The sequence below is a fragment of the Ursus maritimus genome, unplaced genomic scaffold (genome assembly GCF_017311325.1).
Source record: "Ursus maritimus isolate PB19 unplaced genomic scaffold, ASM1731132v1 scaffold_2, whole genome shotgun sequence".
Classification (NCBI taxonomy): domain Eukaryota; kingdom Metazoa; phylum Chordata; class Mammalia; order Carnivora; family Ursidae; genus Ursus; species Ursus maritimus.
The window spans coordinates 37,560,606-37,587,592 of NW_024424452.1; the positions used below are offsets into that span (position 1 = coordinate 37,560,606).

A 26,987-nucleotide genomic window follows, 5' to 3' on the forward strand; every position below is an offset into this window, starting at 1 on the left:
GGGCCCGCCGGCGTCGGGACCCGGCAGCGGCGGTTGGGCCGCGCCCCCGCGAGGGGGCCGGGCGCTGGGGGCGGCCGGGAGTGGCCGGGCCGCCGCGGGCTGACGCTGTTTTCTGTCGACACAGGCTTGTAACCCTCGCCGGCGTCCAGGCGCGCCGGTCGGGGTCGAGAAAAGGCCCCAGCGGCACTTGAGTCAGACTTTGCGGGGGCTGAAGACAGAGTGGGGTCACTGGTCAGCTGGGGGTTGCTGGCGGATTTGTGCCGGGTAAGGAGACGTGCGCCCCTGGAGCCCCGCGGCCCCGCCCGCCCGGGCGGACCCCGCGTGTGTGGGGGGCCCCGGGGCGGCGCAGCGGGGCCCACCCAGCGCCCCGAGCTTCGGCTCACCAGAACAACCCGGGTGCGCGATGTACAGTGCAGACAGGGTAGGAAGCCGGGGCAGTACTCGGGTTCCAACAGACTGGGTCCTGCGGCTGTGGGGCCCTGGCCCTCCCTCTAAAAGGAGAGGTGTTGGGCACGCGGGCTTCCCAGGGCCTGTGCTTCCAGCTGTCAGATTCCTTTCCCACTGGGAGTTACGTCTTGCTTTGTTGGAATATTTTGACCTTGATTTTGAAATTTTTCTTTATTTCCTGATATCTTATCTGGCTGATGTGGCAATAGGGGCAGTAGGTTAACCCGAGTCTGTGGGAGATGGTTAGCGGTTGGAGAAATGACCACATAGCAGTCGTAAGGGAGAGGAAGCCGCCCTTGGCCGTTTTAGATCTCACTGGGAGCACTCAAGGTTCTGGAGCGGGTAAGGTGTTGCCATTACTAAGGAAAGAGCCTGTCCTTTTTTTCCATTTGGGGACACCCCTCAGAGTGTCATGGCTAAGACCTTTGGCTTCCGGAGTCAGGCAGAGAGTGTAAGTGGGACGACAGGGAATTGGCAGGTTATTGGCTGCCTCACTCAGAAGGGAGCCGGTCCCAGCCGTGGGATGCCGAGCAGAAGGACGGGCCCAGTTCAAGAGAAGCCAAACAAAACATGTCTCAGGACTTGGCCTGGACTTAGGCTGCAGTTCTGTGCCCTCTGCTTATTCAAAAGGTCACAGTTGCAAACCAGTGAGCTGGAAGCATTTCTCAGGCATGATTTTTGGGAAAGGAGTAAGGCTTTTGGTGGTGCCTGCAGAAATAACTAAGTTCGCCAGATTCTCCGGGAGAAGCTTTATAGCACCGAGAGGAGCCTGAGCACAGGATGTGATCATGCGTCCTTCACCTGCGCAGTGTTCCTCTCCCAGACTCGAAGCAGAGTCCTCTTTCAGCCCTGCTTTCCTCCCTCTCCAACCCCCAGTATGCACACTCTGCTCTGTAGTCCTTCCTGGGCTCGGATGGTGCTGGGGCCTTGGGGAGCTGGACTGTCACAGAAACCTGATCATTTAGAAATGTTTGTTATGCTGTGCTTGAGGAGAAGGGCCTGGAAATCGCCCAGCTGGTTGTCCAGGGACAGGGGAATTGGATATCTCTGTGTACTCTTTAAAGCTGCACTTTCCCTGGCCATGGCAGAGGTGGTTGAATCCAGCTTGAGGTGGCCCCTGGAGATGTGGTCTGTCAGTCAGTGGCTCCTGCCTTTTTTCTGGATCCCTTTTGGAAGAGGCCCTCATTCCAGCACCTCCTCCAGAATTTCATGGCTGTCTTTTGTCACCTTTTGTGGTGTTCCTCTCTTTCACATTAAGACTTAAAGTATTGTTGGGGCCTCTGTGAATTTTTCGATTGAATAGGAGGAGTTTCATTGTTGAAGATACTTTGGCAGGGCGCCTGGGTGGTTCAGTCGTTAAGTGTCTGCCTTCGGCTCAGGGCGTGATCCCAGAGTACTGGGATTGAGCCCCGCATTGGGCTCCATGCTCCGCTGGAAGCCTGCTTCTTCCTTTACCTGTTGCTCTGCCTGTGTTCCCTCTCTCGCTGGCTCGCTCTCTCTGTCAAATAAATAAATAAATAAATAAATAAATAAAATCTTAAAAAAAAGAAAAAAAGAAAGAAAGAAAATACTTTGGCACCTGACTCCTCGGTGGAGGATGCTTTTGGCTCCTGCTCACTCCTGACACACCCTGGCAGGGTCCTTTGGTTCAACTGGGGCGACTCTGTGTCCTGTGCCCTTGAATCTGAGACAGGTGGCCACCTCTCCTATGTCTCAGTCCCTGGTGCGTTTTGTGCGTGATTCAAATTTCGAGTTTCTGCCTGTGAAAGTGAAGATTGTTTTCTTCTCTGGCTGGAGGCCTAGGAAGGGTCAGAGGCGCTCGCCCTCCGGGTTCCTCTCTTCGTGGTCTTTTTGAGTCGGGTGTGAACACCCTAGGACTGGCACTGGTCACTTCTGACAGTGGTCTGAATCACAGGCACAAACCAGCACTTCTGTCCTCTGAGAGCTCTTGAAAAAGAAAATCAGGGTCCTAGTCTGAAAGAAGTGATTTCCCTGAACATGCATGTGAAGAAATTTCTGTGTTTTTCTTACGGATGTGGTAAAATGAGGATATTTTCTTCTTTACTGAAGGAACTCAGAAAACCCGACATGGCGAGCCTCACACTTTGCCACTCGCCGAGTCACTGTCCCGGGATGTCGCATCCCCGGGACGCCAGGCCTCCCGGGCCGAGGGCTTGTCTTTAAGTCTCAGCCTGGGGCGGCCTCCCGTGAACACGGACCGAGGCTGCGCTTTTGTCTTCAGGCCCAGCGCTGCTGGGAGTCCTCCTCCATCACGCGGGTATAAGGAAGAGCTTGACCGTGGAACAGGGCACCATGAAGGTTGAGTTACTGCCTGCCCTCACCGACAACTACATGTACCTGATCATTGATGACGAGACCAAGGAGGCCGCCGTCGTGGACCCGGTGCAGCCGCAGAAGGTGGGAGGCAGGGCCCCAGCAGCACTTCATCCCCTGCGAGGGCTAACAGCTGCAGTGCCCTTGTAGCTTGGCCGAAGCTAAACAGAAACTCACCCATTTGGCTTCTGCAAAACCACTGGTGACCAGCCACTCTGCCGTCGGGCAGAAGGCCAGTGAGGGGTGGAGGCCACTGACGGCTTGGGCAAGGGGAGCAATGGGCTTCTGTCTGTAAGGTCCCTCGGAGCCAGGAAGCCCCGGGGGCGGTGCCCTCGGCTGGCGGGGCTTAGAGAGGTCGTGGCTGGCCCTGAACTGCCAATTGGGTCAAGAGAGACCTCGAGCAGGGGCAAGTCGCCAGGGTCACGACAGGGCGTGGCCCCTCCCAGCCAATCCTGGGTCCTGCTGCCCACCCTGCATCTCATCCGGCCAGTGCTGGGGGTGTGACCACGGCCCCCATCTTGCCTCACGTTTGGTTGCAGGTTGTAGAAACGGTGAAAAAGCACGGTGTGAAGCTGACCACGGTGCTCACCACCCACCACCACTGGTAAGCCCTCACCAACTGGCTGCTTGGGCCTGTTGGCTCTGGGCCGTGTGCACCCCAGAGTGTGCACGGCTGGCGGCCGTGGGGGTCGGGCACTTGCGGGCTCCCTGGGCCCTCCTTCAGGTGGGGGCCTGCGGGATCGGGGTGCTGGAAGCCCTTGTCCCTGCCCAGCTGTGTTCTCTGAGCTGCTGAGGGTCGGCCCCAGTGGGATTCTGGGAAGACTTGCGGACGCTAGTCCCCATGCTGCCGCCCCGGGCCCTCGGCCCCGGCCCTGGGCTCTGCTAACTCGGGGGCTCCGTTGGAAGGACCTCCAGCAGCATATTTAAAGGTGTCTGGGCTTCTGTGATGGGAGATTGGCTTTGATATCAGGGAAGAAACAATTCTAGACATTTAGTGTTTTTAAAAATCAAGCAGCTATATTTGGAGAGGTTGTGGTTTTCAAAACTGGAGTTCAGGGATAAAAGAAACCCCCGTGTGTTTGGGTTTTTGTGCTAGAGCTGCTTGTCCCAGACCCTTGGTGGGTTTTCTGAAATTTTGGGGGCTCTTCACAGCTAGAAAAAAGTGTTCATTTGGCTCAGAATTTTCTTTTCCACGTACATGCCCGAGGGCAGCTAGCGGCTGTCGCATCCCGGCGGAGGGTCCTGAGGACATGGATTGGCCAGAGTTTGTTCAACGGTGGCCACTTCTTGGTTGAGACACTAGGGCACCGAGAGCCTTTGGGGTTTAGCTTTGGGGGCATCAGCTGTTAACTCCTAAAAGCAGAGGTGGGCTGGCAGCCTTGCTCTTGGCCGCTGTGCCCTGGGCTTGCTTTCTGGGAAAAAGCCAGATCTGCCTCCCGCACAGCCTCAGGGTTGGCTTCTTTCTCCCTTGCTAAGCAACCACCAGGTGACTTTTCTCAAGTTGTGATGCTCTGGGGTTTTTCATATGTTTATGTTAGAATACAAAACCCCAAATTCGGCCCCAGAGTGAGCCCTGAGGCGCCAGTGCCTCCCTCCCTCCCTGCACTTCGAGGAGGCGTTGGAGCTGCCCTGGGTGTAGCAGACGGGTGGGCAGGGCCGGCCCGCCCCTGTTATCTGTGGGCCCTGCTGGGTCTGGGCCGCTCGAGGGGCTCTGTGGATGAATGTGTAGTGAGGAACAGGAGCCCTGCTTGTCCTGGGAAGGCTGATCTGGCGCGGGGCCCTGGCTGGGCGCACGTCCAGCCCCTTGTCAGCCCCTCGGTGCGTCAGGGGCTGGCCTGGCCCCTAGTCGCCCTCAGGCATTGCTGATTTACGTATGTATGTATGTATGTATGTATGTGTTTATTTGTTTAAAGATGTGTTTTTATTTTTACTTTTTAAATTATAAACAAGTTTTTAATTCCAGTTAGCGGACAGTGTTCCAGGCTGCAGGTGTGGCACATGAGTGATCGGCAGTTCTCTCCATTACCGTCTCATCACAAGTGCGCTCCTTAACCCTGCCCCCTGCGCCACCCTTCCCCACACCCGCCTCCCCTCTGGTAACCATCTGTTTCCTCTCAAGAGTCTGTTCTTTGGTTTGTCTCCTTTTCCCTTTGTTCATTTGTTTTGTTTCTGAAATTCCACATGAGTGAGATCCTATGGCATTTGTCTTTCTCTGACATTTCACTTAGCATGATACTCTGTAGCTCCCTCCGTGTTATTGCAAATGGCAAGATTTCGTTCTTTCTCATAGCTGAATAACAGTCCATTGTGTGTGTGCGTGCACACACACACACACACACACACGCCGTGTCTTTGTCTGTTCATCAGTGCGTGGGCGCTCAGGTTGCTTCCGTAATTCGGCTCTTGTCGCTGCTGCTGCTGTAAGCGGTGCACGTATCCCTTTGCATTGGTGTCTTGTAGCTTTGGGTAAATAGTAGTGCGACTGCCGGATCATAGGGTAGCTCTATTTTTAACTTTCTGAGGAGCCTCCACGCTGTTGTCCGGAGTGGCTGCACCAGCTTGCGTTCCCAGCAGCAGTGCACGAGGGCTCCCGCTTCTCCGCATCCTCGTCAGCACCTGTTGTTTCTTGTGTTGTTGATTTTACCCGTTCTGACAGGTGGGAGGTGATATCCCATTGGGGTTTGGATTTGTATTTCCCTGATGGTGATAGTGAGCACCTTTTCATGTGTCTGTTGGCCATCTCTGTGTCTTCTTTGGAGAAATGTCTGTTCCGGTCCTCTGCCAATTTTTTTAATTGGATTATTCATTTTTTGGGTGTTGGGTTATATAAGCTTTTTATATATTTTGGATACTAACCCTTTATCAGATATGTCATTTGCAAATATCTTCTCCCATTCTTTAGGCTGCCTTGTAGTTTTGTTGATTGTTTCCTTTGCTGTGCAGAAGTTTTTTACTTTGATGAAGTCCCAGTAGTTCATTTTTGTTTTTGTTTCCCTTCCTCCGGAGACGTGTCTAGTAAGAAGTTGCTACGAGACATCATTGCCTGTGTTCTCCTCTATGATTTTTATGGTCTCCTGTCTAACATTTAGGTCTTTCATCTATTTTGAATTTATTTTTGTGGATGGTGTAAGAAAGTGGTCCAGTTTCATTCTTTTGCATGTGGCTGTCCTGTTTCCCCAATACCATTTGTTCAAGAGACTGTCTTTTCCATTGGGTATTTTTGGATGGTTCGTTTCTGAGTTCTCTCTTCTGTTCCTCTGATTTCTGTGTCTGTTTTTGTGCTAGTACCACACTGTCTTGATGATTACAGCTTTGTAATATAGACTGAAATCCAGAATTGTGATGCCACCGGCTTTGCTTCTGCTTGTCAGGTTTGCTTTGGCTCTTCAGGGTCTTTTGTGGTTCCGTAGAAATTTTAGTATTCTTTGTTGTAGCTCTGTGAAAAATGGGGGTGATATTTTGATAGGCATTGCGTTAAATGTGTAGATTGCTTTGGGTAGTACAGACATTTTCTGTTTGTTCTTCCAGTCCATGAGCATGGAATGTCCTTGTTTCTTTCTGTCTTCAGTTTCTCTCATGAGTGTTCCATAGTTTTCAGACTACGGTTCTTTCACCTCTTTGGTCAGGTTTATTCCTAGGTATCTTACGGTTTGGGTGCAATTGTAAACGGGATCATTTTCTTAATTTCTCTTTCTGCTGCTTCATTAGCATATAGAAATGCAACAGGACTTTCCACATTGGTTTGTATCCTGCAGCCTTCCTGAATTCGTGTATCAGTTCTAGCAGTTTTTTGGTGTTCTTTTGGGTGGGGCATTGCCATTTTATTTTATTATTTATTTATTTTTAGGGAGGTGGGGAGGGCAGAGGGAGAGGGGGAGAGAGAGAATGTTAAGCAGGTTCCACTCATCTCACGACCCTGAGATCCTGACCTGAGCTGATATCAAGAGTCAGACCCTTAAACGACTGAGCCCCCTAGGCGCCCCGGGCGTTGCCATTTTAGAAGACAGCTTCCACCTGCTCAGGGCAATGGGTCCCAAACTGGGTCACCTGCGAGAGTCATGGGGGGGGGGCACTTTAAAACTCCTGCTCTTCAGACTGCCCCCAGGCCAACTGCGGCAGGATGTGGGGTGGGGAGTGAGGACTTGGTGCTTCCTACAGATCCTGAGGTGACTCTTATGTGCCCAAAGCGTGGGAGCCGGGGCATTTGGGATCATCTAGGTGTCTGCAGCTTGGTCTGCCTGCTTCCAAAGCTTCTGCAGCCACAGGGCAGGGGCACAGAAATGCCTCACTTGGGAATGGCATGTCTGAGAATGTTCTTTTCCGTGGAGCCAAAGGACCAAGAAGCCAGTTTCCTGTGTGGGGAGATGCCTTTCTACCTAGAAGGTAGCCAGGAAAGGAGACTTGTGGTCGGGGTTTAAGAGCTGGCAGGCCCAGGCCTATCAGCAGGAGCCCAGGTCTAACCTTTCTGACTTCCAGGGACCACGCTGGCGGGAACGAGAAGCTGGTCAAGCTGGAGCCTGGGTTGAAGGTGTGCGGGGGTGATGACCGGATCGGGGCGTTGACTCACAAGGTCACGCACCTGTCCACACTGCAGGTGAGCAGTGAACCAACGGAAGGCACTCCAGCGTAGCTGGCCTCCAGGCCCCAGAGGGGTGGGCTGTGGTGGGGGCACTTGCCCCCGCTCCTGGCATTCCCTCCCTTACCCAGGGACCCGGCAGGTGGAGGGCAGCGGGACGGTGCCCTGTCAGGAGCATCACAGGCACGTCCGCCTGCGGAGGGCGCCGGGTTGCGGGGAGACGCTGTCGGGCCCGGTTCTGAGACAGTCCGGGAAACTGGGACATGGACTGTGACGGCAGCGGGTTCTCCCGTCACGGTTGCATCTCTCGGATGCGGTGATGATGTAAGGTCAAGCGAGACGATGTCCCTGGAGCTTCCGCAGGCGCCTCAGGGGCGGTGTGTGCGCACGCGTGCAGCTCCTGGTGCGCATGTGCAGGGTGATGCGCGCGTAGCGGGCGGGGCCTGTTCGCGGTCGGGGACCCACGGGAGAGTCACCCCGAGGGTCGTCTTGATTTCAGTCTTTTTGTAGGCTGAACATTTTCGAAGTTATGGGTAAAGGGAGGGGGGGCAGTGGGAGACGGGAAGGAAAACTGAGCAGAAGGCCAAGCACCGAAGAAAGAAAACGGTCTTTTCTAAGAAGCAAGACACCTGGTTCGGATCTGGCTTGATTTTGAGGCAAAGAGTAAAACAAGCCCCTTTGGTTTTGCACGCCGGGCAGCACCAGGTTCCGGGGAGTGCCTGGCCTCCGAGGCCCCCTAGGACGGAGTCGCACGCTCGCCAGCAAGATGCATGTCCTGCTCGGTGGAGCGGCGCTGAGCGAAGTCCGCTCGCCCCTGTTGGGAGCGGCCGCCGTGGGGCGGTGGCTGGTCCGGGGGTGGGGGCGGCCGTCCGTGGGGCCGGTGGCCCACTTGCTCGGGAGCCCTCGGGCAGGTTCGCCAGCGCGTGCTCTGTTGAAGGTGGGGTCGCTCAGTGTCAAGTGCCTGTCGACGCCGTGCCACACTTCCGGACATATCTGCTACTTCGTGACCAAGCCCGGCAGCTCCGAGCCCCCTGCCGTGTTCACAGGTGAGTGTGCAGGTGTGTGTGCCGGGCCGAGGGACTCTTTGCAAAGACCCCCTTGGCTCAGGGATGCCTCTCAACACTGGGGGCGGAGAAGCAGAGCATTTGCAGCCTCCTGCGCGGGGCTGTTGGTGAGCTTGCCCCGGCCCTCAGGGAGAGCACAGGAAGGCCCCAGTGTTCGGGGCACTGTCAGGACAGGCCTTTCCAGCAATCTGGGGGGCGGGGCTTCTCCCTTTTGAGCGAACGTGAGGCGCTGTGGCTGCTGGCTGGGGAGTCCGTGCGAGCAGAACCGCTGAGCGCATCCGCCGGACGCGGAGCAGGCCTGTGTGCTGCACGGAGGCCTCTCTGTGTCCTGACCTTTCTCAGCCCATATCGACAGCTCTCAAGCCCGGAGTCTTGCAGAAATCTAAGTTTCAGTCATGATGTCACTGCAGTGGGAGCTAGTTGGGAAATGCGATGGGGCTCCTGGAGCAGCTCCGCAGTGGGACGGGCCTGTGCGGGGCTCGGTTACCAGTGAATGCGGCCGTGGGCTCCTGGGTCAGGCAGAGGTGCTAACAGAAGGGGGGCCTCTGTCGCCTCGTGAATTGGACAGCACCCCCACACCGAAGCTTGTTTTAAAGACTCGGTCGTTTTTGGTGTCCCCAGTGCAGTAGCAGTAGGTGCAGGCCCTGAGCGGACTCCGCGTTCTCGCCATGGGACCCCTGGACTTGCTCTGGCCCCGGATGTCAGCCTGGCTAAGTGCCGGGGGGTGGGGCGCAGGGGGAGTGATCAGGGCCTGGGAGCGAGGTGGGTCCCTGGGGACTGCGCAGACTGGAGAAGTCTCGTCCCTGCTTTGGGGGGTGGGGCCGCCTGCTGTGAGACCCTGCCTTGAGCCCAGGCCCTACGCTGTGCCTGTCCTCCATGGACAGCGGCTGGCAGGGGTGTGGTGTGTGGACAAGTTGTGTAGTGTCCTCGGTGCTGAGGCTCTGGCGTCTGCCATCCGGACGGTGAGGACTGAACGTGTGGGAACCAGGGCGTGCAGTGAGGCACGGCGGCAGGTGTGGGTATAGGGGCTGCTCCCCCAGAGGGAGGGCCCGACCTCGAAGTCTCCTGCGCCTGCGTGTGCTCCAGCCTTCTCTGGGGTCTTGTGGACTCAACCTACCTGGGGGGGTTGTTCAGGGGCAGAGCCCCAGTCCCACCACCAGGCTGTCCTGTCGTGTCCTGGGGGGCAGTGTGGCACCGCCCTCGCTAGGTGGGCCCTGACTCCTGTCTGGCACGACCCCACGGTAGCCCTGTGGTCCTGGGTTGTGGTTCGGGCTTCCTGGGAAGGGGTCTGGCCAGTGCTGCTAGAGGAGGACTCCCCACCACTGGGGCCTGGAGAACAAGTGTGTCCGAGCTCCTGCTGGGCAGGGAAGCAGCAGAGGCTGGGCAGGTCTCAGGAGGGGACGTCCCCTCTAAAAGGCTGAGGCAGGAAGGGGCTCTGTGAGGCAGCAGGCCTGTGTGCTGAGGACCCAGGTGGTGGCTGGTGAGCTCAGGGGCGTGCTACAGGCTGGCGCTGGCCACCGAGGGTAAGAGGAGACACGGGAGGCAGGCCCTGGAGGGCTGCTGGGCCCGTAGGGACAAGGGCTGGTTTGGGGGTCCCGGCACTAGGGCTGACAAGATGGGGTCACCCTACTCCTCCCTTCACTGACCTAAGGTGTGGGTTTGAGCAGCTGTTTCGGGGGCTGGTGGTGCCAGTGAGACTTGAGGGGGAGCGGTGGGGGGTAGGAGCTGAGAGCTAGGGGTTAGGGTTTCTTGGTTTGTCTCTCTGTCCTGCTGGCGGCCCCCTACTGCTGCCTGGCTGTCCTGCTTCTCAGGAGACACCCTGTTCGTGGCTGGCTGTGGGAAGTTCTACGAAGGGACAGCGGATGAGATGTACAGAGCCCTGATTGAGATCCTGGGCCGGCTCCCTCCAGACACGGTAGGCAGCAGCCCACGAGTGGGGCCCTCCCGTCCCTCCCATGCCGGGGAGAGCGGAAGGGCGGGGGCATTTCCTCTGGAAGCGAGGCTTTCTGTTCATGTATTTTTATTGTTGGTTAACACGCACACACGAAGTGTCTGTGTCCTGAGGGACACTTCCGTGCTTGTCGCTAACGGGACCCAGCCCAGAGCCCTGTGTGCCCAGCTCCGAGGGGTCTGTGGTCAGATTCCGGAGACTCCGAGCTTACAGTCTGGTGTCTTCCCTAGCGAGTGTACTGTGGCCACGAGTATACCATCAACAACCTCAAGTTCGCGAGGCACGTGGAGCCCAGCAATGCTGCCGTTCAGGAGAAGCTGGCCTGGGCCAAGGTGAGCGGGGCGCGCCGCGGGGGTGCGTCTGTGGGGCAGTCACCGTGCTGGGGCTGCCCGGAGCACCGGGGGTCTGGGGCACCGTCTCCGGTGTGGGCACGAGGTGCTCCTCCTGGCCTGCCCCAAACTAGTGAGGAAGCCCCGGCTGTCTGGTTGAGATCCTTGCTGACCCAGGGAGTCTGGGCTGGGCCCGGGGTCCCGCACTTCTAGCAGGTGCCCAGGGGAGGCCGGAGCTGCGAATCCCTGACCTGTCGTCCATGTGCTGGGCTGCGGGTTAGGCGGGACAGTGAGTGAGCACCACAGCCTCCCTGTTGGGAGCACACAGTGGGATTCGCCCCAGAGGCTGCTTGTCTGAAAGCCATTTATTTCTGTGATGACCCCGGTGCTCAGAGGTTTGGTTGCAGGGCTGGCTTCTTGTCCTGGAGACATCGTCGGTGGCGAGGTTTGGAAGTGCTGCTGCAGGTGGCCGGGCTGAGGGACGTGCTCCTGGACGCGGGGGGGTCTGTCTTCCCCTCAGTCCCTGAGAGAGGGTGTCAGGAAGACATACGGCCAGGAGGCCTCAAGTGCGGGGCCTTCCGCTCCATTCAGGGACGAGTGCCGCCTCACAGTTTTGTTTTTTAATAAATCACCTGTTTTGGTCAAGCATCTTTATCGATTTGGGCTATGGGCTGACAAAATAAGACTTGTTAGAATTCAGCCACCTGGGTCAGCTGGTGAACGTGACTCCTTTGTTGGCAGTGCGCACAGAGGATTCTTCGTGACCTCACAGGACTCGCCCTGTGTATCTGCTTTACGTATTGTTCTGTGGCTTCTCATTTAATAACGGGTCCTAGTGCCCTTTCCATAGCACTCTATACGCACCAAACTAATTCTGTGCATAGTTACCGGCTTTAAAAAACTAATCTTTATGGAAGGTGATGTTCATCCAATCAAACGTACCTGTTCTGAGTGAGGAGAACGCAGTTTGATGAATTCTGGCGGCACGTGCCCGTGAGATCCCCTCGCGCTCCGTGTCCGTGCGGTGTCCGCAGACGGACGCGCTCTCGGGCGGCGTCCAGCTTTCTGCTCTCGTGGGTAGAGCGGCTGCGAACCTGCGTGTGCGCCTTGGCGTGGACACGGGTTTCCGCTGCTGTGGGTGCAGACCCTGGGGGGAGGTGTGGCTCGCGTGGGCTTCCCTTCTAAGAAGCTACCAGACTGCCTCCCCGTTGGTTGCACGGCCTGGCGTTCGCTCCAGGAATGCTCCCCACGCGGTGCTGACGTGAACGGGAGCCGGTCTGTGAGGCGTGCGCTGGCGTCTCCTTGTGGGTTTAAAATTTCCGTCCTCTGATGGTAAAGAAACCAAGCGTCTCTCCTGGGCTCACCGGCCTCGTACAGATCCTCTTTTGCAAAGCGTATGTTCGCATCTTCTGTCCAGTTAAAAATGGGGCTGTCTTAGTTGCAGGAATTCCGTATGCGTTCCGGCCACAGTCTTTGTCAGAAATGTGTCTCCGGTATCTCCTCTGTTGCTGTGGCTTGCCGTGGTTCTCTCCCCTTAACAGTGTCTTTTTAATACAAGTTCATACTTTTGATGCAGGTCTGTTGATTAGTATTTTCTTTGACACTTTGTGTCTTAAGAAATCTTTGCACGCCCCTTGTCAAAAAGACTCTGCTGTGTTTTCTCCTGAAAGTTAATGGTCTTAGCTTTTATGTTTATACAAATTTATATGTAGGTCTGTGATCCAATTGTGTACGGTCTAAGGTAAGGGTAGAAGGCCCCCCCCTTCTTTTTTTTTTGCATATTCACACCCAGGTGCTTGACACCGTTTGTTGCAAACACCGTCTTTTCCTCGCCGGTTACCTTGGCTTCTTCGCTCAGTAAAACAGACAGTACAGCACGCGTCACTTCTGGCCTCTCCTCTCGGTGCCGCTGATCCGTAGGACGTCGTCCCCGCCCCGCCGGTAGCAGACAGCCTTGATGGCTGTAGCTTATGCTGAGTCTAGAGTCAGGTTGTGTACGTCCCCTAGCTTTAGACTTTCTTAAAACTGGTTTTGGCTCTTCTAAGTGCTTTGCATTTCCATACAAATTTTAGGATTATCTTATTAATTTTTACCCAAAAACTCAGCTTGGCTTTGGATTGGGACTGTGTTGTAACAAAAGATTTGGAGAGAACTGAGGCCTTAACAATGTCGAGTCTTTCCACGAATATGCTTTAGCTTTCCATTTAGTGAGGTCATTAGTTTTTCTCAGAGATATGTTCTAATTTTCATTGTTACAGAAATTGTACATATTGTCAAATGTATCCCTAAGAACTTCACGTTTTTGGATTTTATTGGAAATGATTATTTGCTAAAGTCTTTAGAAAAACAAGTGATTTTTGCATTTTGATCTTGTGACCTTGCTCACCTCCCTCGTTCTAGCATCTTTTCCTTAGATTCCTTAGCACACAGCCACTTCATCGACAAATAGACAGTTTTATTCCTTCTTTTGCAATCTGCATGCCTTTTGTTTACTTGTTTTGTCCCACCGCACTGGCTAAGATCCCCAGGACAACGTTAGTGTCAGCGGTGAGAGCGGACACCTTTGCCTCGTTCCCAGTCTCGGGGAAAGCATTTGGTCTTTAATCATGAGCAATGATATTAGCTGTGGGCTTTTTGTAAATCCTCTGAGGTTGATGGAGTGGACTTACATTCCTGGTTTCCGGAGAGTTTGTATCATGAGTGGGTGCTGAATTGTGTGAACTGATTTTTTTCTTCATCTGTTACATAAGTAAGTTTTCTCCTTTACTCTGTTAATATGTAGGAGCGTATCAGCTGGTCTCCAACGTTAAACCAGCCTTGCTTTCCAGACAGACCTTGGTCGTGCTGCGTTACGTTGCTGTCGTGTCTTCTGTGTTCACGGGAGATCGTGGTCTGTAGTTTTATTTTCTTGCAGTGTGTTTGGTCTTCGTATCAGGGTGATGCTGGTCGCATAGAATGAATGGAAAGTGTTTACTGCTATTTTCCAGAAGGGTTTTTTATGGTATTATTTATTTGTCTAATGTTAGAATCCACCAGTGAAGCCACCTGGACATTGAATGCTTTCTGTGGAAACATCTTTGTTGTTGTTACGAATGTGTGTCTTCACGTGTGGCTGCTAGATTTTTACATCTTCTTGATCACTTGTGCCACGTGTGTCTTTCAAGGTTTGCCCATTTTGTCAAGGTTTTCAAATTTATTGACATAATTTTCATATTTTTTAAAAAAATATCAACTTTGTTGTGGTTTAGCTCACATGTAACGAACCACGTTAAAGTGAATGACTGAGTGAATTTTGGGAGACACGCACACACCCCAATGAAACAACGGCCGTCACAGTTAAGACAGAGAACGTTCCCTGGGGCTCCTGGGTGGCTCAGTCCTTAAGCGTCTACCTTTGGCTCAGGGCGTGATCCCAGCGTTCTGGGATCGAGCCCCACATCAGGCTCCTCTGCTGGGAGCCTGCTTCTTCCTCTCCCACTCCCCCTGCTTGTGTTCCCTCTCTCGCTGGCTGTCTCTGTCAAATAAATAAATAAAATCTTAAAAAAAAAAAGAGAGAACATTCCCATCACGCGTCCACTCTGCAGGGCTGCAGGCGACCCTGCTCCGTGGTAGGTCACGAGGCTTCCATTTGGCCATTTAAGAAATTGCATCCTCTTATTTTTGTTAAGAGGATGTTTCTCTCTCTTTTTTTTTTTTTTTGGTAAGTTTGTCACATAGTCTCTCCCATTCTGTGGCTTGCTTTTTATTTTCTCAACAATGTTTTTTGAAGAGTAAGCATTTTTAATAGTCCAGCACGTTAACTTTTTTATGGTTCGTACTTCTTGTCTCTTACCTAAGAAATACTTGCTTTTCAGGAGGATCAGAATTTTTCTCCTTTGTTTCCTTTGTTTAGCTTTTCCTTTTAGAGCAGAATGTTCCCCACCCCCATCTGTTAGATCCGTAGTGATGTACTGTCTTTCTGGTGTTGGCGATTTGTGTTCCTTTTCTTCATTATTCTTATGAATTTTGCTGAACTTTTTTTTTTTTTTAAAGATTTTATTTATTTATTTGACAGAGAGAGAGAAACAGCCAGCGAGAGAGGGAACACAAGCAGGGGGAGTGGGAGAGGAAGAAGCAGGCTCATAGTGGAGGAGCCTGATGTGGGGCTCGATCCTACAACGCCGGGATCACGCCCTGAGCCGAAGGCAGGCGCTTAACCGCTGTGCCACCCAGGCGCCCCATGAATTTTGCTGAACTTTTTAAAGAACAATTTTTGCGTTGTTTTTCCAATTGCCAAGCTGCCTGCCAAAGGGCTCTTCCTGGGTCATTCTTGGGAGCCTGTGAAGGGCAAGTCCTGCCCGAACACCCTGTGATGAGACTCAACACCTCCCCGGGGGGGGGGGGTGCTCATCCTGGGGCAGGGACCCGGGGCAGTTGGGTGTTTTCTTCTTTTCTGCGTTGTCTGTGTTTTTGCTGGTTACTCTATACTGTAAAACATGGACTTCCTATTGACAAAAAGTTTGGCATCCCCCCTTCACCTCCGTGATGGCGAGGGGAGGAGGGACAGCTTGCTGGTGGCGGCGGCCAGGGCACTCGGGGTCCGCACAGCAGCAAGGAGCCTGTCCTCACACTGAGCCAGCTTTCACTCTGCCCTCTGAGTTGGACGGTATTTGAAGATCGTGAGAAGGTACTTAGAAATGTTACCTTTCGAAGTTTCTGTGTCAAAGTGAGCTGTGTCGTCCGCAGGAGAAGTACAGCATCGGGGAGCCCACGGTGCCATCCACCATCGCGGAGGAGCTCACCTACAACCCGTTCATGCGAGTAAGGTGAGCGGGCCCTCGGGGATGTCGGCTCCGCCGCCGCGCGGAGCCCAGGTGTCTGCTCCCAGCACCCCTGCAGGCCCCAAGCGCTGGAGGCTGCCCCGACCTCTGTCACGTACTGCCTCGCCTAGGGGACAGGCACCTCTTCTCAGAAGGGGGGTGCTTTCCTTGCACCCTGGCCAGGCTTTGGGGTCCTTTCTGACCCTCGAGTCCAGATCCATAGGCAGCTGAGGGTCCCTGGGGGTCTCGGGGAGCTGCCACCTGGGCCGTGCTGGACGCCAGTGGGAAATCAGCATCCCTGCTCTCCGGGTCGCCAGCAGGATGGCTTGGCCGCATGGATTCCGCAGTTAGGAGCACGCAAGCTGGCTGTGGGCTGTGGCATTTTTTAAGAACGTCCCAACTTCTGCTGGCTCTTTTTGTCCCCGGCACCCTGGGAGGGCGGTGGGCATGGTGCGCAGCCTGTAGTCTGGTGTTCGGCTCCCGCAGGGAGAAGACCGTGCAGCAGCACGCGGGCGAGACGGACCCCGTAACCACCATGAGGGCCATCCGCAAAGAGAAGGACCATTTCAAGGTGCCCCGGGACTGAGGCGGCTGTGGGCCTGGGGGGCCCGTGCCCGCCACCCTCAAGCACATGTGGGTGTTCAGATGTTTTAGATAAATTTCCTGCCAGGAGTGTAGGAAATCCAGTCTTGGTTTAATTTTAAATTCTCTTCGGAGCCCTTTGCTTGTGTTACCAGATGTTCTAATGCATATTTATAAGAGAAGTTGAAAGCGTATTCCTGGATGCTCGGCTTGGAGACTCTGTGTTCTCTCTGGCCTCCGGTGCGGGTGGGAGGACCGAGTGGTGCGGCCAGACCCGGGGCACGATGGGGGCAGGAAGGGCTGTTCCCAGCCGGCCCATTTCTGCATCTGGAGGTCTTCCTCTGTTCTGGACGTTGGTCCTTTGGCTTCCATCTGTGGGGAAGAACGGTGCCCAGGGCTCCGCTCGCGCTCTCCTCTCCTGCCGGGATGGTGCTCCCCGCAGATGCGGGACGGCTTCCAGTTAGCACTTCTCCAGCCGAGGTTGTCGGTCACCACTCTCCCCTAGGTGGCCTCAGGCCGCTGAGGTCATGTGTTGAGGTTCTGGGCAGGTGTGGGGCTGCCTGTCTGGGCCACGGTGCTGCACGGCTGGGAAGCACGGAGTCCTTGTCCAGAGAGGATGACCTCTAGATGGAGCCGGAGCTCCATGTGACCTGCAGCCCCCCTGCACCCCCGGGGTTGTCATGGAACGGCGTTTGCACAGGACCTTCTAGATGTCTTGTTGTACGGCTCTGGAAATAGCCTAGGTGTCTCTGCGTTCGTCGCCGTGCTGCTCAGCTGCCGCCGTCCACGCTGGAGAGTGCGCACACGCGGGGTGGAGCTGTGGTGGGGGCCCATGCCCCCCAGCATGCTTTGTGGTGTTGGCAGCCTCCACCCCCGGGGCCTGCGGTGTCCTGTGGTGTGTGTGTTCTCTCTCCTGCTGGCATCCCCCCGCGGTCCCCCTGCTCTTAGTCCTGTGCTCCCAAGTGTACGTGGAAATGTCCAAGAGCACACGAATACTTGTAAAATACATGGAGAGAAAAACCTGCCCCATCACCCAGCCTCTCTGGGCCACCCCCCCCCCCCCCAGGGCCAAGAGCCCCGAATAGTAGTTGTTGCCCTTTGCACGTGTTGCCCTTGGTGAGGGGGTTCCTGCCGGGCCGCCCCCATGGGCTCTGGGGCCACAGTGGGCCTGCATGTGGCTGAGGTCGTGGGTCTGCGACGTGCGGCTCTGAAACGCTCTCGTGCCGGCGCTGCATGCTGGCCATGGAGAGCGGCAGAACGTTCTGGCCTACCTGCAAATGAGAGCCACGTCCACCGCATCCATGTGCCACCCGCCGTGGGGCTGGCCCGCTGCCGCAGGGGGAGGCTGGATCCTGTTCCGCGCGTGCTGGCCACTCAGGTTTCCTCCCCCGGACTGCCACTTCGCCCGGGGGGGGGGGGCTCCCCACTTTTCTCCTGGGCTTTGCTCACTAGTCACACGGGGCCTTGGTTTCCCATCATGCATGTTGGCAGTCCTTCCCTTTGGCTGCTGGCTTCATACTCTGGCGTCTCACTGAAGAAATCCTTACTGCGGTCACGTGCGCGTTACCCGTTGACCTTTCCCTCCTCTGCTGCCTTCTCGTGAGTCCGTCCAGTAGGTCTGCACTTCCTTCGGATCCTCACGTCTGTGGTTCCTGTGAAAATGCTGTTCATGCTGGGGGCTGGCGGTCTGTCCCGGGTGTCTGTCCCTCCTCGTGCGCACCGCCAGCCCTGCTGCAGACCTGTCCTGTGGGCCCACAGGCTGCATTCCTACGGCTTTAGGATGATTCTTCATTTCCAGGAAGGGACACAGCCCAACTTTGTCCTTCGGCAGAGTCCTGGCCGTTTGCCCTGAGTATGAACATGAGAACGTTCACGGCTAGGGTCGGGACAGGCGTGATACCGTGACGTGCTGGATTTCTGGACGGGTGTTGCAAATTTCAAGTTTGGAACACGCCGCTTGTCCAGCATTAGGGTCTGTGGTGCTCTCCCTGTTGCTAAAACCCAACTCTGACGCTGAGTGCCCGTGTCCGAGTGGCCCTGCCGGCTGAAGGGCTCAGTCCCCAGCAAGACCACGTGGGCTTCCCCCGGGGGCGGCGGCATGCTGCTCGGCCACACCCGTCCACGCTGGAGGGTCCGTGCAGCCACTGTGGACTGTGGCGGTGACGTCAGACGCCCCCACTGACCCCTCTGGCTCAGTAACTCACCGGACGGCTCCTAGAACTCTGAGAGGTGCTGCCCTTGGGATTTTGTAGTTTGATTATAAAGGATACAGAGCAGGGCCCCAGGGGGCCCGGAGTGCTGAGCCGCGCCCTCTGTGTGGAACACGCCGAGTCACCCTGCTGGCACGTCCCAGCCTGCATCGTGCTGTGCGGTGTCACTGTGTCATCTCTGGGATCGCCGGCTGTATGTGCGGTGTCCCCCTTGTGTTGACCCCAGTGTGGCATGGGCTCCCTTGAACAACAAAGTCCCCCTCTCCACCCTGTGGGGAGTTCCAAGGACTCGGGAGGCTCCCTGCCTAAACCAGGGCAAGGGCAGACAGACCACCGGACAGCAGATGCCTTCCCATCGGGTGTTGACTCTCACCCCAGACGCCAGCTCTCTGGGAACGTCCGGTCCCTGGTCCTTCGTTCTTTGACACTGTTGTAAATGGTGTCTGTTTAGATCACTCCAGGGTCAGGAGCGTAGAGAAGTGCAGTCAGCTTTGTTCCCAACCATCTACTCCCCGCCTGAGCTCTATTCCCTTCGTGAACCTTCTATGGTCCCGTTGCTGGGACTTCTGTTCCCTGGGTCTCCCAGGTTGAGGTGAGGCGAGCGGGACCATGGCCCTCATCCCCGACCTCACTGACGGGCTTCACAGACACCTGAGTGTAGCTGCTGTGGCCGAGGCGGAGCTGCTCTGGGGGTTCACTCCACCCTCATGGAGCTTCTGTCCTGGGGGAGGGACCTGGCAGCCAGCTTGGGCGGAGGAAGCACTAGAGAGAATCGGGCAAGAGCAGGAACTGTCACGGCTGGGCAGGCCTTGTAGACACCCGGAGAGAAAAGTGAGTGCCAAGGCCCTGGGGCAGGGGTGTGGCTGAGCCCTGAGAGGAGGCAGGGGGAGCAGCGGACAGGACGCGGGAGGACCTTGGCGCCCACTTGAAGAAGTGCGCTGGTGGGCAGAGTGGGCCTCCACCAGCATTTCTTCGAGGGCCGCGGCAGGGCCGCTCAAGGGGTGCAGGGGTTCCCGGTGAGCTGAGCAAGAGACCCCAGCCTCTGCCCCAGCTGGGGTCTGAGCTGTGAGTGCGGCGTTGTGGGGAGACAGATGGGGCTCACAGAAGGCCCATGGGGCCGGGAGCCGCTCATGGGGCAGTGAGGTCAGGAGGTCGGGGTGCCGGAGAGGTGCTCATGCCAGCAGGGAGAGGTGCCAGGAGGAGGGGCAGGTGTGTGGGACACCCAGAAGTCCCCCCCAAGCGGGAACTGGGTGTCCTCACATCGTCTCCTTGGTGGATTCTGCGCAGTCAGGTTCTGGGCACGCTGTCTCCTCACGGCTACCGCTGCCGGCCGGGTGCCGATACCTTCTCGCCGGAGCCCAGCTGCTGGCGGATGATGAAGGGACTGGAGTGTTTGCTCTCGGGGAGTCTGAAGAAGGTAAATTCTCGTCCGAGCCTGGTGTTTCCACAGCTACAGGCCTGTTCATTCTCTTGTTCTTCAGCCACTTGGGAAGCGTCTTGCTTTCCAGTATTTTCTTCTTCCTGTTTTTAAAAGATCTGAAGTCACTGCGACGCCCCGCGTGGGGCTTGAACGCACAACCCCGAGGTCTAGCCACAGGCTCCACCGCCTGAGCTGGCCAGGCGCCCCCCTTTTCAGAAGGGCCCGGGGTGCCCTCCCGCTCCCTGACGCCTTCCTGGGGCTCTTGCCTTCTCAGCTCCTCAGGGGTGTTGTCCTTCTGAGCAAGAACGTGAAGCTGGACACTCACCCGAAGGCGTCCGGTGTGGAGCACAGAGTGTGGCTGAGGGACTCGTGTGGTCTCTCCTTCGTGTCTTCCCTGCCGTGGACTGATGTCCTGTCGACTGTGAGCCCAGAGCCTGGGCGTTTGCCGCTCATGCTCCTGACTCCCGACCCAGGGCCGCTGCTGCCCTCGGAGGGGCTTCATGTGAAAGTCTCTCCCTAGGGCTCCGTGACCTGTCTTCCCGGGTGGGGTCTGTCTGCTCTTCACCGCACCCTGTGTCACGCGCTGGTCCCGTGGGGCGCGCCCCGCTGCAGCTAGGAAGTCGCCGGGCTTTACCAATCAACCTTTGGAATGTTCTGTTTATGAGATGAGGATCACAGCAGGGCACCGAGGGCACCGTTCCAGGGCACTGAGCACCCCTGCACCCCTAGTCACCGCAAACTTCGCATCATTAATCTGTCAGTAAAACCACACAAGGTTCCTCCTGGTCCGTCTGCTTCTACGGATGCTGATCTGCGTTGGAACAGCAAGAGGCCTGGGAAGAACTGGGTCTTGGTGGGTCTAGGACAGAGTCTGGTGCAGGAGCTGCACCCCATGTGCCCCCAGGACTCTGTGGGAAGGGTCAGCCCATCTGGGGTCCCACTGTGGCCAGGTGGGTGTGTGTGGCCGGGGAGGGAGACAGGACACCGCGTCTCTTCCTTCCCTGGCCCACAGAGCTTTCTCCCTTGTCAGCTAATAATCATAAGCTGGAACCTGACTTCTTAAGCTTCTGTGGAAGCAACGGATGTCTCGTGTCGAGTCTGAATGGGCAGGGGTGCCCGGAGTGTGCAGCCCAATGCAGGGCTCGGTCTCATGACCCTGAGATCACGACCTGAGCCGAAACCAAGCATCTGATACTTAACCACCTGAGCCCCCGGGTGCCCTGAAAAGTGGAGGTTCACATTCTCCCTCAGAGGTAGACGGCTGGGATGACCCATCCCCATGGACGCGGGGGGAGCAGTGAGCACGCTCACTCCACGGAACCCACGTGTGTGCAGAACAGCCCACCCGTGTGGCATTCTGCAGCACAGACCACGGCGTAAGCCACAACATGAGTCACGATGAATTTTAAAAGACCAAAACAATGAAGTATGTTTGCTAACTCCAGCAGAATTCGTTCCCTGCGGCAGAATGAAGTCCGGACACCCCCTGCCTCCAGAAAGATCTCTGACAGCATGTGGGTCAGAAGGAGTGAACGTGGAAAGCACACCGTCTGTGGCACACCGCAAAGCCCAGAGCCTCACGCATCTGCACAGAAAAGAGGAAAGGTTCTATCTCAAACTAGAGAAAACAAAATGCAAAGGAAGTAGAAGAAAAAGGAAAAATCAGCAAAACAGAAAACCCAAAAATTAGTTCTTTGAGAAGATCACAAAGTTCTTTGAGAAACCCACAGCTACGCTGCCAGCAAAGAACACACACGTCGACAAAATCACGCAGGAGAAGGGACGGGGCTGCCCCTCCCCCGAGAGGGACAGGCATCGGGGCTGCGAGGGAACAACCGCCCTGACCAGTCCCTGGAAAGGCACAGACCACTTCAGCGCACCCGGAAGGAAACAGGAAATCAGAATAGACCCGTAACAACAAATCGGACGGGTATGAAGTCCGAAGTCCTCGTCAGAGGAAGAGCCCAGCGGCTTCACCGAGCCTTCTGCTCCGTCGGTAACACCAATCACACACAAACTCTTTCAGAAAACGCAGAGGGACGCTTCCCTGAGCCTCCTGTGAGGGGAGCGTTGTCCCGACACCAAAGCAACAGACCTCACGAGAGAAGACATCAGTGTCCCTTGTGAACCTAGATGTCGAATTTGCCACGAAAGATCAGTGACCCTAGCACAGCAACGTCCTGTCCCACGACCAAGTAGTCAGCACAGGAACGTCAGTCGGCCAGACATGCCAAAGTCAACGGACAGCGTAGCCCGTCCTCACGGAGCGAAGGACAAAACCCAGGATCAGCTCCATGGAAGCAGCAAAACCCCGGACACACCTGCACACACGGTCACGCGTCCAGCCGCGAACGGAAGGCAGCTTCCTGGGCCTCAGGACAGATGACGCCTGTGTGAAGGGCCAACGGCTGCCCCGCCCGGCCCTCCTGACAGAGGTGCCCTCGTTCCTTGGCTCCTCATGTCCTTCCTGTGCGTTCCAACACCAGCAGCTGTGGTGGAATCCTCCCATCGCCTCCCACCTGCCCCCAGAGACCCTCGTCCACGGTTCAGGACATTTGTAATGACACTGGGTCTACCTGGAAACTCGGCAGCGGTCCCACTGTCCCAGGCGGCTGATCAGCAGCCTCCACTCCCTTGTGCCTCGTGGCCGGACACAGTCGTGACCGAGGGGTGAGGACGGCTGTCCCTTTGAGAGCATTCTTCCGTCACAGTGTCGGAATTCGTGGTGACCGGTGGGACGCTCACCTGTAAGACCAGGAGCGAGGCATGTCTGCACGTGCCCTGTACTCAGCCTTGTCCTGGACGTGCAGTGAGGCACGAAGAAACCACAAGACCATGGTAGGATGCAGACGGGAAAGGAAGAAGGAAAAATGTCCTTACAGACGAGATGACCCCACAGGGAGCTAATCCTAGGGATCCACGTACACTACACACCCAGGACTGGGAAGTTTAGCCAGGTCCCGGGATACAAGACGAGTAAAAAGAATCCATTCCATTTCTGTGCGCTACTAACCGCGGGAAATGGAATTAAGATGATTCCGTTCACAGTAGCACCAAACTAACAAGATACTTAGAAATTGTTATCAAAACAGGGCAAGATTTATAAAGAGCTAAGTAAATGGAAAGGTGTTCCATATCCCTTGATTAAAACATCTTTGTGATCCGGTGAGAGGCACATGGAAAGCATGAGCTAGAAAAAAAAATAATCCGTGAGTTGGAGGTCATCGAAATAAACTTTTGCATCTTAAGGGACGACGTCTTTTTTATTTTAAAATTGGCTCTACACCAAGCATGAAGCCTGAGGTGAGGCTTGAACTCATGACCCAGAGATGGAGACCTGAGCTGAGATTGAGAGTCTGACGCTTAACCGACGGAGCCACTCAGGCGCCCCGTGTTTTAAAAAATGGATAAGCCACAGACTGGGAAAAATATCCGCAAATATTATGCCTGATAACCTATAATCCATCAAGTGTTGGAACTCAACCACCTCAAAGCGAGCAAGACTTGGCACTCCCACCCAGGAAGCAGAGCTGACGGCCCCGGACCGGACAGCGGGGCGCGTAAGGAAAGGACGTGGGGCCACGGAGAGCGCGCAGACGTAAGTGCGCCTGGCCAGCTCAGTCGGTGGAGCGTGTGGCTCTGCGGCTCTTGGTCTCGGGTTCGTGAATTTGAGCCCCATGTTGGGTGCAAAGGTGACTTAACATCTTTTACAAGTTTTACATAAATAACCATGTGAGCCAGCGACTCCACCTCCAAGAACCTACCCAGAAGCATGAAACACACGTTCACACCAGAGTCGTAGATAAATGCTCGTGGCAACGTCCTAGCAGCCCCTGAATGCAAATGACGCAGACATCCGGCAGCTCAGCGGGGGAGCGGAACTGGCGGCGGCCCATCCCTGCCACGGACCGCCCTTCAGCCACGGCACGGAGCAGCACTCCAGGCTGCCGTGCGGGCGGACGCAGAAAACCTGCTCTCTGGCCACGGGGACACATGGGAGAGCACACGGAACACGTGAGCGTCCCGCAGCTGGAGCACGGGTCGGGCCGCACCACACAAACGGGGGTCCGTGCACCTCGTGCCAGTCAGGCCAGGACTGTCGGTGAGGGCATCACACTCGTCAACGCCCTTCCGGAGTTCTCAGCCCAGACAGACAGCGGAAGAGAGAAGACTGAGGAGGGAAGAGCATCGAAAAGTCACCATCATCTAGGAAAAATCTAAACACCAGGTGCACGATCGTAACACGAATGCGCAGAAATGCCGAGCGACACCAGGGACACTCCAGCCAAGAGGAGGATGTGCACCACGTGCGGGGGCGAAGGGGTCCGCTGTGCACAACTCTCAGCACAACCCACACCACGGGCTGTGGTTTCGGGGCAGACACCAGCGAGCTGCTTGCACGGCCTGGAAGGGGGCGCTGGGGCGCCGCACACGGAGCCTTGCTGCGCTTGCGGGAGGCGGCAGGCGGGAGGCCTTGCTCCGCAAGGGACGGACACGGCCCCCGCCTCCACGCTCGTGGGCAGGGGACCCCGACGTGTTCCCGAGGTGCTTCAAAAGCGTTCAAGTCCACGTGCCAGAGCGGCCGTGAAACCCCCAAGACTGAGAAATCGGACGGCAGGTCTCCCACCCTCACTGCGGTACTTGACGGATCCGGCTCAGTGCAAACGTCTCGGGAAACCGCGTTAGAACCAACTCCTGCCAGAATGACAGAGCGGCAAGGCACGCTCCAGGGCAGAAGCACACGCCGCCCACGTAGACCCGGTGAAGGACCTGCAGCAAGACTATGATTTTTTTAAAAACACAGATCAGATGGACCCCTAACCAGAAATCGGCGAGACACGCACACGCCCTTCACAAAACAGGACAGTCCCTGGCTCGTGAGCCAAAAGGCTGCGGTCCTGCCGGTGTCTGAGAAACACGGAACAAAAGCCACCATCCACTCACCTTCAGGGCTCGGGAATAGACAGGGTGACGGTGGGGCGTGCAGGGCACCCCTCGGCCCCAGGAGGTGGTTGACCCGCTAACTGCTCGGGAAGGCTCAGCCTCACCTGCCAAGAAGACGCACACCTGGATCCTGGCAAGTCCACTGAGGACCCACAGGCTCACGGCGCAGTGTCCGTGGGCAGCAGGCGGGTGAGCGTGTCCCGAGACACAAGGACGTGGGGACAGCTGTGTGTACGAGCAGCCAGACCCAGTGCTTGGGTGCGACGCCGTATACTTGACCATCAGCAGCAAATGAGACCAGATGCCTTGGGGACACCCTCAGGTGGCCAGCTCCCTGAGTGGCCAGGGCAGCAAGGGGGGTGCGGGGGGGGGTGCACGTGTGTAGCTGCAGGGATCACCCTCCCCCGCGGCCAGGCCCTGTGGAGGGCCGCGGCCGCGTGGGGCCAGCCGGCATTTGCAGAGAGAGGCCTGTCCCCTCCCGCTGCACACCCTCCCTTCCCACCCTGCCGAGGGCCCGGAACGTGCTGAGTCGGCACTTTGCGCTCTGTAAACCCCTGTTTACCGTGTCAATTTCTGGGCGTGCACTTTCTCCTGGCGGATCTATAATTTCTCAGAACAGAGGCTGAGAACCGACCTGAAATCAATCAAAGCTCAATAAAGGCAGAGATAAAGCTGCCCCCACCCCCGGCACCTGGAGCTGTGGGCCAGGCGGGGGTGGGAAATGAGAGAGAAGGGGCGCTGCAGCTCCCCTGCCCTCCCTGCCGGGCTGCAGACCTGCTGCCTGCCGCCGCCTGGCCAGGAAGTACACTGGAGGCCTCCCGGACCGCCGCCAGCCTGGCCCTCCTCTCAAGGGGAGCCGGCGCGTGCCCTGATCCACCCGCCTCTGCCCTGCTGCTCGAATCGCCCCTTCCTGGGGGCTGGCCACGTGCAGTGCAGCCCTCCGGCCTTGCCTCCCGGCCTCTACCAAGGACCCCTCCCCTGGCTGTGCCAGTCGTGCCCAGGGCAGGTGGATGAGGGCGTGGCCGGGCTCCCTCTGCTCGAGCAGCCAGGGGCCATGCTGGCTGTCAACCCTCTTCCTGGCCTGACCTGGGGCTGACCTCAGGCCAGGCACTGGGCGGCCATCCTGTGCAGAACAGGCTGGTCATGGCCCCACAGGAGCTCTGGAGAACAGCCTGGGTCCCAAAGCAGGTGGAGGCTGGTGCTGCGGCCACAAGACCTGGCCCCCAAGGCCAGGCCTCCCTCCGCTCTTCCCAGGAGGGCAGTGCTAGGGAAAGCAAACACAAGGGGGCCAGGGGCCCTGCCCGGTGTTCCTAGAAGAGGTTGGGGGGAGGAGGAGTGGCCAGACACCAGCTGACCCTGAGGTCCCAGAAGCCGAGGCTGGGCGGGGCCCCAGGGAGTCCTAATGAGGACCCCACCCAGGTTGTTAGGAAATGGGCAGGGGGAAGGAGGGGGTGGTCAGTGTGCCAGGCCCATCTCTCACTTAACTCCCACGTGGCCATCTGCTGAGTGGGAGGTCCCCCACCGCTGCCTGAGGGGCTCTCACCCAGCGGCTGGGAGCCAGCCAAACATGAAGGAGGCTTTGGGGGGAATGGAGCCCCCCGGCCTCTCCCCTGTGCCGTCTGCATCTGGGGCATTTGGGGCTGATGCGGAGTCCCGGGCACGAGAGGGTTAATGGAATCCGGGCCAGTAGGGCTGGGCTGGGCTGGGCTGGCCAGCGACAGGGTGCTGGCTGCCCCAGCAGTGGGGAAATCAGAGGGCAGGAGCAGCCGGCCCCAGCAGACGCACCCAGCTCGCGGCCCACCTGTGGTCTGTTCTGCATGCGGGATGGCCCTGATTAGAGGTGAGGTGCCCCAAGGGCCCCGGCCCCACACTCTGGGGGTGGCCAGCCCTGCGCGTGCAGCCCACAAGGCCAGGGGCAGCCCCAGGGAGGGCTCAGCTCGGGTGGGTCTGCGGTACAAGTGCGGCTGCCACCGTGCTGAGGGATGCGCCCTCGGGCACCTCCGCTCCCTCTGCCCACCTCCTGTCGGGTCCCAGGGCCCAGGACGGGGCACTGGGGAAGAGCGCAAGGCTCCTCACACCCCACCCAGGGACCCTTCCCTGGGCTGCGGACTGCTGCCCTCACAGCCCCTCACAGGCCAGGCCCTGACACCCCATCCCCCTCAGGGCCCGGCCCCGTCCAGGTGGGTGTGGGGCATCCTCTAGCGCTGCCTCTGACCTCAGCCGGGCATCCTGAGCCCGCCGAGGGCAGGCACAGGCCCCGATTCCGTGGGCAGCCCAGCGCGTGACGCAGGTTTTGGGGTGTCGTTGGTGTGGGGCCTAGTGCCCTTTGTC

General features: G+C 57.1%; 2 protein-coding genes and 1 long non-coding RNA gene across 3 annotated transcripts in view; 2 read left to right on the forward strand and 1 right to left on the reverse strand.

Moving 5' to 3' along the window:
- The first annotated feature begins 107 nt into the window (after positions 1 to 107).
- HAGH (hydroxyacylglutathione hydrolase) lies at positions 108 to 16,284 on the forward strand. The gene is made up of 9 exons (XM_040635548.1): positions 108 to 264; positions 2,690 to 2,865; positions 3,321 to 3,385; positions 7,258 to 7,375; positions 8,295 to 8,403; positions 10,233 to 10,336; positions 10,603 to 10,704; positions 15,427 to 15,506; positions 15,987 to 16,284. The coding sequence occupies exons 2-9, from the start codon at positions 2,761 to 2,763 to the stop codon at positions 16,084 to 16,086; spliced, it is 783 nt and encodes a 260-aa protein (XP_040491482.1). The 5' UTR covers positions 108 to 264; positions 2,690 to 2,760; the 3' UTR covers positions 16,087 to 16,284.
- A 2,617-nt stretch (positions 16,285 to 18,901) lies between these two features.
- The window catches only part of IGFALS (insulin like growth factor binding protein acid labile subunit), a 32,973-nt gene continuing 24,887 nt past the window's right edge, over positions 18,902 to 26,987 (forward strand). The window contains exons 1-2 of the mRNA XM_040634454.1: positions 18,902 to 19,123; positions 19,355 to 19,709. Of these exons, the coding sequence (XP_040490388.1) occupies positions 18,902 to 19,123; positions 19,355 to 19,709 (577 nt within the window). The remainder of the gene's footprint in view (positions 19,124 to 19,354; positions 19,710 to 26,987) is intronic.
- Positions 21,101 to 25,345, reverse strand: LOC121103855. The gene is made up of 2 exons (XR_005836148.1): positions 22,289 to 25,345; positions 21,101 to 21,297 (listed from the first exon to the last, which is right to left on the reverse strand). It is a non-coding gene; the product is annotated as an uncharacterized LOC121103855 (long non-coding RNA).

Excerpts from the sequence above, each read along its gene's own strand:
- HAGH (XM_040635548.1), top strand. The coding sequence starts at position 2,761 with ATGAAGGTTGAGTTACTGCCTGCCCTCACCGACAACTACATGTACCTG. Across the intron at positions 2,866-3,320 it reads ACCCGGTGCAGCCGCAGAAG|GTTGTAGAAACGGTGAAAAA; the intron begins GTGGGAGGCAGG and ends GTTTGGTTGCAG. Across the intron at positions 7,376-8,294 it reads CGCACCTGTCCACACTGCAG|GTGGGGTCGCTCAGTGTCAA; the intron begins GTGAGCAGTGAA and ends GCTCTGTTGAAG.